Source organism: Colius striatus, chromosome 20 (assembly GCF_028858725.1).
Source record: "Colius striatus isolate bColStr4 chromosome 20, bColStr4.1.hap1, whole genome shotgun sequence".
Taxonomy (NCBI): Eukaryota; Metazoa; Chordata; class Aves; order Coliiformes; family Coliidae; genus Colius; species Colius striatus.
The window spans coordinates 7,174,022-7,186,119 of record NC_084778.1 but is presented as its reverse complement, the minus strand read 5'-3'; the positions used below and the strand labels follow the sequence as shown (position 1 = coordinate 7,186,119).

At 50.5% G+C, this 12,098-nt stretch overlaps 1 protein-coding gene across 1 annotated transcript in view; it reads left to right on the top strand.

Moving 5' to 3' along the window:
• The window catches only part of CUX1 (cut like homeobox 1), a 270,926-nt gene that overhangs the window by 249,853 nt on the left and 8,975 nt on the right, over positions 1 to 12,098 (top strand). The window contains exons 15-18 of the mRNA XM_062012619.1: positions 8,379 to 8,515; positions 8,962 to 9,028; positions 9,910 to 10,022; positions 10,412 to 10,528. Coding sequence (XP_061868603.1) covers positions 8,379 to 8,515; positions 8,962 to 9,028; positions 9,910 to 10,022; positions 10,412 to 10,528 — 434 coding nt within the window. The remainder of the gene's footprint in view (positions 1 to 8,378; positions 8,516 to 8,961; positions 9,029 to 9,909; positions 10,023 to 10,411; positions 10,529 to 12,098) is intronic.

The window sequence follows — 12,098 nt, the reverse complement described above, 5'->3', positions numbered from 1 at the left end:
ATTGTAGCTCAGAAGCATGGATCCAGGATAAAACCAGACTGTCCTTCAGTTTCAAGCCAAAATCTCCAAAAGTCTGGTTTGGGGAAACTAGAAAGGCAACCGAAACCACAAGGATACATCTCAGAAGTCAGGAACAGATAGGGATGGTCTTCCATGGAGACAATTGGATTTTCTCTGATAGCTTCATTGGTAGCCCTTCAAAGGGATGTTGAAAAATCTCCTTTCCTCCCACCCCACAGTCAGTGAAAGGTAGTTTTTCTTTTGGAAGGGAAAGGGGGTTAGGTTTTTTCACATGGCTTCTAGTCCTGCCAGGTGAGAACATATTGTGAGCAGCTGGCGTGGTGCTTTTGGGCCCCACTTCTTCCCAGTTCAAAACACTATCATTTTCTTGTAAGTATTTCTGTTTTCATGGAAGTGGTGAAGAAATTGTATACTTGCCAACAGAGGGCTTCAGAACATGTTATTTGATTACAGTAGACCATTTTATTCTGTTTTTGCTACAAGCTATGGGAAACTGATAAGAAAATTCAAACTGTTTTCTTGAACTCTTCCTAGTTACCCATGTAATTATCTTAGTACCCTTGGAAATAATCCATTCTTCTCTGAAATGTCTATCCTTACAGGGTGAATTTATTAAGCAGTCCTGTGTTTCTTTGCTGGAGGCTGTTTATTTTGGAGTGGCTGGGCCAGGAGGAAAGAGAAGGAGAGATCCTTCAAACCTTCCCTTCCCAGCAGGCCCTCCAAATGTGAAAAGAAAAGGGGAGAAGGAGGGGAGGGAGCAGAAATCTTGCCTGCACTTCCTCTGCTGGCAGTTGGCAGAGAAATCTGGAGAGCTGGGTAGTGAGGTGCTGTAGGGCAGGCACTCATCTCTCTGTGGTTTGACGGCTCATTCTGCTCTTCCCCAAGGCCACTTTCACAGATGCATCTAAGGGTATTGATGGAAACAGCAGCAAGGAAGGATGCTCATGTGTTGTAGTAAGTGTGGCAGCAGGGGTGAGGGGTCTTCTCCCTGTGTTCCCAAGCTTTTGTCACTTGAGCGAGGAAGTATCAGATTTTGTCCTCAGGGTATTGGATGTGATCTGGTTTCTACTGTCCCTATTTTTTCTTGTCTTTTTGACAGCATACAAAAGTAAAAATGAGAAGGGGTTGTTCTTGCAGCCTTCACTGGTGCCAGTCCTTGTACTTTCCACCTAGGATATCACTGAAGGTTCTTGATGTCCTGTACAGCCTCTGTATCTCTAGAGTGACCTCATCACTTCATTCTTGGAGCTTTTCCAAGACTCAGAACTGTGACTAAAGACTAGGTAGATTGTGCTAGGAGTTGCAGGTGGCTTTTAGAGGTGTTGCCATTTCTTTCATCATCTGCTTGAGATGATTCCCATACTAACATCATCCAGGCTTTTTGGTAATCAAATGCCCTCAGAGATGATGGACGTTTCCTCCCTCCCTGGAGATATCTAGAGAGGTTGCCTTGAAATGTCCCAAAAGACCAGTTCTTGTGAGACTTCTGTAGTGTTGATGAGATCTCTGGAACACTTCAATATCTTCAATATCTTTATTCCCTCTGAGGAGATTGTTGGAAGAGTTTAAACCCTTTGAGTGATGGTGATTTTCCATTGCCTTATGTGTGGTGAAATGGACCTCAGCAGAGGCTCATCTGAGCTTCCACACTGTAACCTGCTTTTCAGCCTTTGCCTCTGAACAGATTTGCACCTCACAGAACTCCACTAGATTTGAGAGACAGGGCTCTGATACCTTGTAGAAAAATGTTCAATCATTCCCTGCTTTCTTGTCTTGTTTCTCAGCCTACTGTCAGGCTCACAGCAATGGTAGCCCCAAGGAAAAGGCTTTGCATAAAGTTAAGACAGATTGAATAACTCCCACACACCTCTGGACTGTGCAGAAACACTCCCCCACACAATGAAAAGGTCAAGACAGAACTAGAACCATGGAGATGTGCAACACTGAAAGGCCTTTGACAACCTTCCAGTGGCGAGAAGGATTTTGTCTCAGATCTTTCTTCCTTGACATCTTCACAGACCAAAAAGAGGACAGAGAAAATCACCTGGTTCATGTAGGGCTGAATCTGCAGCGTACGGACTGTGTCCCCCTCACCCCTTCAGCTACAAAGCGCAGACAAGTCATCTCCCTTTGATTCTTCTGGAAAGGGAGCAGAACTTTGGGCAATAACAGTACTGGGGTTTTTTTCAGACTTCCTTAAAAGCTAAATGCCAGATATTTCAAGAGCCTGAAATTGTGCCTTAGTTTATATATAAACTTGGGAGCTCTGGCATCAGGTAGAACCGGAGGTAAGATGTTGTTGGCTTGAAAAGGCTAATGGGAGAGAGATGCCAAAAGGCCTTAGCACTTATTTCTGCATGGGAAAAGATGACAATTGCAGCTTCTCAGTAACGGCCCACAGCAACTTGCTCATTAACCAGAGTGGCCCAAGATGAAGAGAAGTGAATGAGCTGGAAAAATCAAAGGGCCCATGGTGGACCCAGGTTCCTGCTTCTTGCTTTGGCTCCAGCTCCTCATCCTGGCACACTCGAACACCAGTGTTTGTGTTTAGTGAGTCTCCAGCTTTGTACCTGGGTTTCTCAACCTTTGTGTCAAGGTACTCCAAGATTCAGTTATCTTACCATCATCTTTCTTCCAGTCAATAAAATAGACTTAAAACCTTTGAAGTAGTGAGTTTCAGTGCACTTCAGATGACTTCTGAGAGGGTAGTTTTTCAAAGAAAGCTCCTGGCATGCCACATCACTTCTCTGCTTGTTGTATTTTTTTACAGTTATGTAAATTCAAGGAGGCTAGACAGTAATGGAGGGAGATTAAAAAGTTACCATAAGGCAAAAAAGGGTGTGAACTTGCAGAGCATCAGCTAATTTACAGCAACTGCCCATGCGTGTGCTCCTACCCTGCAGATCCCTTCAGCAACACCACTTACCTCCCATGTCCTTTGGGCTCAGAGGATACACATGAGCAGTTACCCCAGTCTCATGGATGTGTAGCAAGTTACAGCCTATCTCACCCCAAGGTGATTTATTCATCTGTCTGTATCCTCAGTAATCAAGCCACCATCTTATGGAAAGATTGCCTCTCATTTATTTATGTCTGGCCTTATAACTTCAATCTAAGTTGCTAGTATGTCTTAATTTTCTCCATCTGTGAAAACAGATGCTGTTTATTTTGGATGATTTGCCAAGGGAGTCCAATTGCTGGGGCTTGTTACAGGAGTCAGAGTTGCTGTTGCTCTGTGGCAGCGCTGGGCCCACCGTCTCACAGGCGCTCCCGAGGAGCCCCTGCATCTGCCGGGCCCGGCGCTCCCTGACAACGTGCCTGTGGAGCCTGGGGCTCTGGGATGTTGTTTTTTCCTCTATGTTCACTACAACAATTTTCACTTGCAGCTTTGAAGGAGTATGAGACTGATGGGGTTATCCCCGGTGAAAGAAGTGTGAGATTCAGAAATAGCGACTTCAGCAGGAGCAGGGCAGGGATTGTCCCCTGTGCTGGGCCCTGGGGAGGCTGCAGCTCCAGGGCTGTTCAGTGCTGGGCCCCTCACTCACTGCCACAGGGACACTGAGGGGCTGCAGCTCCAGGGCTGTTCAGTGCTGGGCCCCTCACTCACTGCCACAGGGACACTGAGGGGCTGCAGCGTGGCCAGAGCCGGGCACAGAGCTGGGGAAGGGGCTGGAGCACAAGGGGCTGGGGAGGGGCTGAGGGAATGGGGATGTTCAGCCTGGAGAAGAGGAGCCTGAGGGGAGACAGGAGCACTCTCTGACACTCCCTCACAGGAGGCTGCAGTGAAGAGCTGAGGGTTGGTAGATGTCTTATGTCATGAATGATAAGACAAGAGGAAATGGCCTCAAGTTGCATCAGGGGAGGTTGAGATTGGAGCTGAGGCAGAACTTTTTCCCTGAGAAGGGTGTCACCCCTGTGCCAGGCTGCCCAGGGAGCTGGGGGAGTCGCCAGCCATGGAGGGAAAAAAGCCGTGGAGCTGAGGTGCTGAGGGCTGTGGGTTAGTGGTGGGCTTGGCTGCGTGAGGGGAGGGCTGGGACTCAACCTTAAAGGTATTTTCCAATCGAAATGATTCTGCAATTCTATGAAACCTTTTCCATTTAGGACCATTGTGTTTCCTCTCTACAGGAGACACTTTTGTGTCTCACCACATGGCCTGTCTACACAGACACTTCACATGTTTTCAGAAACACACTCACCATGGCAATGTCATCTGTGGCTGTGCTCCTCAGGCACAGGGTTGGAGCTACATTTAGACTTCCCAGAACAGACATCTTCCTTACAGCATTCTTTTTGAGAGACTCTTCCTAATCACTCATTCAGTTTTGGGCAAGATATGATGCTTTTCAAGAGCCTTACCAATGTTATTCTTTCTGATGGATGACCCATCTTTTGCAAAGTGATTGATTGGTTCCTTACAGAGGGCCTGATCTCCCTCCCCACTCATGCTGGGGATTTCACCAGGCCAGATATTCAGTGATACAGAAAAGATTTGAACATTTGACCAGTCATATAGGGTACGTGGGAAGAGGCCATGGCTGATTGTTGTCCTGAAAGGGGCTTCCCTTCAAGCCCAGGATTCCCCAGGAGGGTGCAGCTGAGGTATTAAGGGCCTAACCCCAGTTCAATGGTTGGCAGCAGAAGTTCAGTGACTGCACTGGTGACTTGCTTGTCACTTCATGTTTGTTGCAGGGGATTTTTGCCAAATTAGTGAGAACCTGTGGCAGAAACTTTTCAATGACCGCCGTGTTATTGGCCAGCCAGGCCAGATGAAAGCTCAGGGATTTAGATCAGTGTCATGGAGAATCTGAATTAAGAATACCCATATCAAGGAGAGTTCACCCAGCCAACAGCCCAGCTCCTATCTGCTCCTCCACTTTCCCAAGGACTCCCAGGAGAGCAGAAGACATTTTTCAGTTATATTCCAGTCTTAACTGCTTGTTTTCTGTGTCTTAGACAAAGAAAAACCTTGTGTGTCATCAGGCACCATGCAAGGCAGGTGGTATTTGCTGGCATTTGGTTGCCCAGTTGCTGCACTTCATCACTTTTCCTCCTAACGTGATGACAATGTCAGGCTCAGTTTCTCCATTGCCTCAAAAGTCAGGGATGACAGAGTTTAAGGTTTAAAATCCCAGTTTCCCCAGGTCTTCACCTTCTTTGTCCCATTATCTTCTGCAGTACCTCTCAGTCTTCTGTAGGTTTTGAGGTATTTGCACATCTGAGGGGTCAGAGCCTGGGCTCTCCAGCACAGCAGCTTAGAGAAGACAAAAGCAGATTTTCTTTTGCTGGATCTCAATGCCTGAACTGAGCTGCAGTCCTGGGAGAGCCATCCACCCGCTGCTGAAGGGGAAGGGTTGCTGGCAGAGAAGTGATGAGCTTGCGGGTGGCCACTGCCCCTTTGAAAAAAGAAAGTTATGATTAAAAAAAAACCCCCAACACTAAAAAACAACTGTGAAAAGAGACACTGAGGGAGAGATGAGAGAGAAGCTCCGTGCAGTGTGGTTGCTTTCAGTGTTAGACGTGGTTCCAGTCTTTTCTTTTCTCGTGGATGGTTTGTAGAAGACCTGGCAAGGCCGGGAAGGAAGGAGGTGGCTACCTTTAAAACTGGGACATGTATTTCTTTGATGACCTTTTTTATCTCCTAAGCAAACTAAAAAACACCGAGCATGGAACTCAAATGCAAAAAATATATATCAGTTAAGAGAAAAACTCAGGAACTGGGATCCAGACCTTGGGTCTCCTTCAGCAGGATGCCAAAGGTCAGCTCTGCAGAGGACTTTTGGGCAGGATGGGAGGCAGGGAGCATGTCCTGCCCCAAATAGCCTCCTCTCCTCTGGGCATGCTGGAGACAGCATCAGACCTTTTTTCATGGTGATTGTGGCTGCCTTGTGCAGAATCGGGCCCCACAGCCCATGTTTGGCTAGTAATAGCTTCCAATTACATTTTAATGCAATTTAAAGAGACAGCCAATTAAATAATTAACCGTAGGGAAGAGGTTTTCTTCTTTCCAAATCTTGTTAATGCAAATATTTTGCATCAGGCCACCCATGTTTCACGAGCAGGCAGCAATTCCCCATTTCTAGGGAAACACTGACCTCCAGTGGGACTGCATCCTTAGTGCAGCTGCTCCTGCCTCTGCCTGAGCCTCTTGTTTGGGGCCTGTAAAATGCGAATATGCAGGGGAAAAAAATATCAGTACATGCATTGTATCTAGAGCATGTGTCAGTTCCTTTTCTCTGCAGGCAGGAAGCTGGGAGTTCTGGCTGATGCCAGCAATGTGCCCTCATGGGCAAGAAGAGTGTGGGCAGCAGGTTGAGGGAGGTTCTATTTCCCTTCTACTCTGCCCTGCTGAGGCCTCATCTGGAATCCTGTGTCCAGTTCTGGGCTCCCCAGCTCAAGAGAGACAGGAAAGTGCTGGAGAGAGGCCAGTGCAGGGCCACCAAGATGATCAGGGGACTGAAACGTCTTTTGTATGAGAAAAGGCTGTGGGACCTGGGGCTGTTTAGTCTGGAGAAGACTGAGCTCAAAGGGACCTCATCAACACTTATAAATACCTAAAGGGTGGGTGTCAAGAGGATGAGGTGACACTTTTTTCTGCAGTCTCCAGGGACAGGACAAGGGGTGATGGACATAAGCTGGAACACAAAAAGTTCAAGTTAAACACAAGGAGAAACTCCTTTGGTGCTGAGGTGAGGGAGCCCTGGCCCAGGCTGCCCAGGGAGGGTGTGGAGGCTCCTCCTCAGGAGGTTTCCAAACCCACCTGGACACATTCCTGTGCCCCCTGAGGGAGGGGAACCTGCTTTAGCAGGGAGTTGGGCTGGATGAGCTCTGCAGGGATTCTGAGATTCCCTGCAGGCAGGCTTGGCCGCTTCCAAATAACAGAGGAATTGCATTTCAGACAAAAAGGGGACAAATTTGCCACAGCAAAGTTCCTCTGGGGCAAACAGCATTGTCTTTGGGCATGACTTTGTTCAAGCTCCCATCACTGCTGCCAGTCCAACCCTCCCAGCCAGGCACTGCAAGGCAAGGACCCCTACTCCACAGCTCGTTTAGGGGTGGCAGGTCCCACTCTGACTGGGTGAGCTGGAATTGAGCTGCACACACTTTCCACCCCTCATCTGAAGTCTTCAGAGAGAGTAGGAGGCCCCACAGGCACAACATCCTGCCCTCGCATCTCCCCCAGCACGGCTCCTTCCCAGGCAGCCTTTGCATTTCTTGCTCCCTGGCTGTTGATAAATGAGCTCTTTTTTCTTGCCTTCCAGCCGTCTGGAATTTAAAGGAATAATTACAGTGGGAATTATCAGGGAGGGACTGGAGCAGCTGGGACCTGAGCTTTCACCCACCTGGAAATGCAGGCACAGCGGGATGTATCCTGCACCCCTGCGGCAGGGAGGCTGCGGTGCAAAGCATAGAGTCTGAACCTGCGTCTGAGCAGGCTTTTGTTCAGCCAGGCATTGGCACAGACGTTGCTGGCAGCAAGAGAGAAAGGTGAAACAAGTAGATTTCTGCTGCAGGACAGGGCTCCTGATGGATGGATCTGCAGAGCAAGGAGCTTGCCCTGCGGTGCTGGTGCTGTGCCTCTTGCTGGAGCTGCCTTTGGGCCTCAAAGCGTCTCTCCGCTGTTTCACATCTGGGCTGGGGTTATACGAGGGGAATGAGAGGCTTTTGTTTTGCTCCTGGAGCATTCCAGCGAGAGCCTGTTGTGGTTTAGGGTGTGGATTTTACTGGTGGGGGCAACTGGAAACAGGATTCGTTTGTGGAAAATTGCCTGAATAGGGATGCTGAGGGCTGCACACCCTTGTCCAGCACCTGGGGCAGGATTGGTCCCTCTTGGATGATGTCCCTCTCACCCCACTCCAGCCACTCATGGCAGCCATCCTCCCTGTGTGTGCCTGTTGTAGCACCCATGGCCAGGGACATGCTGCCCACAGCCTCCTCCATCACACCTTTTCTGTGCAGACCAGACCTGAGAATCAGATCCCTCTCCTTGGATGCTGCCAGGCTCCCCTGGGGCACCAAAACTGTCTTGCTGATGCATTTGAAGCAGCCATGCTGGTGCAAGCAGCTGCCTGCTCATATTGCCTCTGGCACTAGGACATGGCACTGGTCCTGCCTGAGGATGGCTGCCCATCCTGGGGCATCACCAAGGGGACCAAGGGTCCAGCCCTACACCTGGAGCAGAGCAGAGATTGCTGGTGTGGTCCCTCTCACTGCCTCCAGGAATAAAGAGAACACAGGGTTGCAGCCTGTGAGTTGGTTTTGGTGCTGCAGCTGAAGTTTTCTCAGCTTTTCAGTGCCTGCCTGGCAAAACTTGGGTGTTTATGGGCCCCCTGAGTGACAGGCCTGGCTCTGTTTTGCAGTGCGCTGCGCGGAGCTGCAGATGCAGCTGACAGAGGCTGTGGCCACGCTGGCTGCCCAGAAGGAGCTCATCGCCAAGCTGGAGCACGACCTCAGCACCATCCAAGCCCTGTCTGCTGCCCATCGCCCGGATGCAGAGGTAAAGCCTAACCCATGGCACTTGGCTCCCCACCCAGAATGTTATTATATTTTAGTCCAGTTATTACACTTGTTCTTCTCTTAACCCACGAGCTTTGCTTTTCTACCCCATCCCATGGGAGCTGTGGGGTGAGTGAGGGGCTGTGTGGCACTGCACTGCCAGTGGGGCTGGAGCTGTGACACCTTACAATGTCTGGTGTTAGAGTGGGAAGGGATGGACACAGTGGCATCCAGGGACCATCCAGCCCTTCTCCTTCCCAGGCAAAGGATGGGATTTGAAGAGCAGCCAGCCTCTCCTTGCCTCCAGTCTGACCCTCGCAGAGCATCTGTTGCAGTGATGCTTCCCATGAGGGTGCCAGGGCAGGAGCAGGATCTGGGAGGGGTTTGCTTTGACAGAGCATCTGTAGGGGATGAGAAATGCTTAATCCCTTCTGCCTGTGCTCCCAGGGTGCAGCTGTCCCCAGCCTGGAGAAGATACCTGAGCCCATCAAGGAGGCCACGGCTCTGTTTTACGGTGAGAGTTGGGCGGGAGCTGGAGCTGTGCTGCAGCCACGGTGCTGGTGAGAACCATCCTGGTGCTCACCTCTCCAGGGACAAGGATGCTCCTAAGCACATGCAGACGCTGCCTGTTCCAAGCCAGTCCCCTCTAGAGCTAAATATTTCCTTTCCATTGGCTCCTGCACCGAGGTCTGCAGGAGAAAATGAATCAAACAAATAATGACATTTGGCTCCTTTGGATGAAAACCCACTTCCTTTCCCTTTTTTTGCTTTTTGCTTTGCACAGTTTTGAAAACACACGATAAACAATATCACAGCAACAGTCCCACCAAGACAAACAACCTGCAGCCACCCATCCTGCGCTATGAATAGCTCCTCTGTGCAGCCCGTTGAGTCACGGCCTCGGGGATGTGTTTCTCCTTGGCTGTGGATGCCTCCTGCTGCCAGGAAAGCAGAGTGGGGAGGGATGGCCACAGCACCCCGGCTGCCTCCAGAGCCCCATCGTGGGTGGCAGCTGCACTCTTCTGCAAGGAAGGGAAGGGGACAGAGGAGAGGCTGCTTATGGCACTGAATCTTTTCTTCGAGCTATGGCTGCTGCAGAAGCTACGAGGGGGAGTCTGGCAGGGATGGGGGGAGGGTTTGGGTTGTTGCACCAAACAATGCAATTGGTGTTCCCTTGGAACTGAACCTGTACACTCCCAGGATAAGTTCCCAAAAAGGAAAAAAAATAAAAGGCATAAAAGGACTAGTCCATGTTGCCACAGTGCACAGCAGTTTATCTGTCTGGGTGCATCTGAGGTCCCACGGTATCAAAGGGGAAACTCGAACAAGACTCACTTGCTCTGGGGTGGATGGTGGGAAACTGCCACATCATCTCATGCCAAGTGTTGTCTGCAGGTCACCCACCATCCCCCAGCACCTCATTCCCTGAGGGGCAGGTGGACTCACTCCTCTCCATCATCTCCAGCCAGAGGGAACGCTTCCGGGCCAGGAACCAGGAGCTGGAAGGGGTAAGTGGGGTGGGGAGGGCAGCTGGTGAGGGCTAGAGGACCTGTACAAATCAAAGTACAGCTCTAAAATAACCTCTTCCATAGGCAAAGCCAGGGGATTGGCTTTGCACTTCCCATGGAGACCACTTCTCAGCTCAAAGCCACCCACAGCCACTTTGGCTGCCCCTGGCCTTCTCCAGCCATAGAGGATCAGGTTTGTTAATGGTTTGGGACTGGGAGCCTGTTCAGTTGTAGCTGAGACACTTTTCATTTAGGAGCAACTTTAATTCAAAGCCAAGAGAATTAAATTAGTGAGATGGGACTGAACCCTGGCTGGATGCACCAAATCACCCCCCCTGCTGCCTCCCACCCCAGTCAGATCCTAACAGCACCCTGGCTCCCCTCCGCAGGAGAACCGCATGCTGCAGCACACAGTGCATGCCCTGCAGAGCGAGCTGGACAACCTCAGAGCTGACAACATCAAGCTCTACGAGAAGATCAAGTTCCTCCAGAGCTACCCTGGCCGGGTGAGTAGCAGCCTGGCAGCCTGGCTGGCCTCCAGCTGGCTTCACACCAGCAGACAGACCCCAAACGAAGACCATTACCCTGTGTGTACAAAAGCAAAGAGGAAATTGCCCCTTACCCACGTGCACCTTGCATGAAAGGTGGAAAATGGGAGCTAACTGGGGTGAGGAAGGTGCAGTGCTCTGCCTAGAGGAGCAGGAGCTCAGCCCTTATGACAGGAAGGTATTTTTTAACCATGCTGAAGGGTATCTGACATCTTCGATGCCAAGAGCTCAAATTTCCTCCCTGAAAAAGCTGCTACAAACCCCTTTGCTGCTCACTGTTGGCAGTGTGCTGCTCCAGCAGGCAAGTTGTGGATGCTCCTGCCCAACCAGGCAGCAAGTGGTTAAATCAGGACCTCCTGCAATAACTCCCTCCAGTTAGAGCCTGAGAAATAATTCATCCTGTCATACCTGTGCTCCTTCCCCATTGCCCTGAATTCCTTGTGGCCAGCAGACAGAGCTGCTTGGCTTCCTGCTCCCCTGGGCAGCCAGGACCTGTCCCCAAAAGAGCAGAAACCGTCCCCAAACAATCATGCCAGTAACATCAGGAGGAGGCTGAGAAAAAGAGGGGGAAAGACTATGTTGCACGGTGCTCTGCTCATGCCATGTCCTGCGGGGTTTCACCCCTGGAAATCCCTGAGGTTTCTGCGAGCAGCTCTGGATGGTGCCTGAGGAGCTTTGAACTGCAGCCACTTCCTCAGGTGGAGCAACCTCAGGCTTTCCTCAGCACTGCAAAAGTGACAACAACTCAGAAAGGGTTGGACAACAACCCCTGAAGGCTGGCTCCTGGCCCTGCCATCCTCCCCCACGCTGGCTGGACTCAGCCTGGTTTATTGATGGCTGTTGTAATAGCGTTTGGGGGCTGGAAACTCCTACAAGCCACGAAGGGCCTTATTTGGTTCTTTTATTTCTGTCTCAGAGATGACGTTGGGTCGGCCCCTCTGACATTTTTGCCCATTTCTCCATTGGGAAGATCATCTCCATGTTTATCTGGTGCCACAAGGCAACCCCTGAATGCCATTCACATGATCTAAAGAGCAAAAGCCTGTGCCAGGGTGGGGGGGGGGGGAATTGCATAATTCACCACCTAATCGGGCATGTGACACGTTAAAAATAATCACCAAAGATCATTCAATAAGGCCAGGCTGTAGTGAATTCATTGCCCCTAAATTGGGAGCTGGTCTCATTGCTGGCTCCTGCCTGCGTGCTGACCCGGGGATCGGGTTGCGAGGCCTAAGGGCAGCTTTGCTAAAGGTCTGTTGTGTGGGGCTGCCACCAGCTCACATACTGGTGTGGCCAGGCAGGAGGACAACCAGCAGCACGTAGTAACGTGGCCAGAAAAGCCTCATTGAATGTCAGCATCAAGGTGCTGGTGGGGCAGAGCTGGAAAAGGCACAGTGCTGGGGGAGAGATGGCTCAGCACTGGAGCCCTTGAGCAGGGATGTGCCAGAGCTTGCACTGGACCATGACCATGCCTGGTGACAGCATGTGCCATTTCCAGGCTGGTTTGGGATAGAAATTATATGGAATC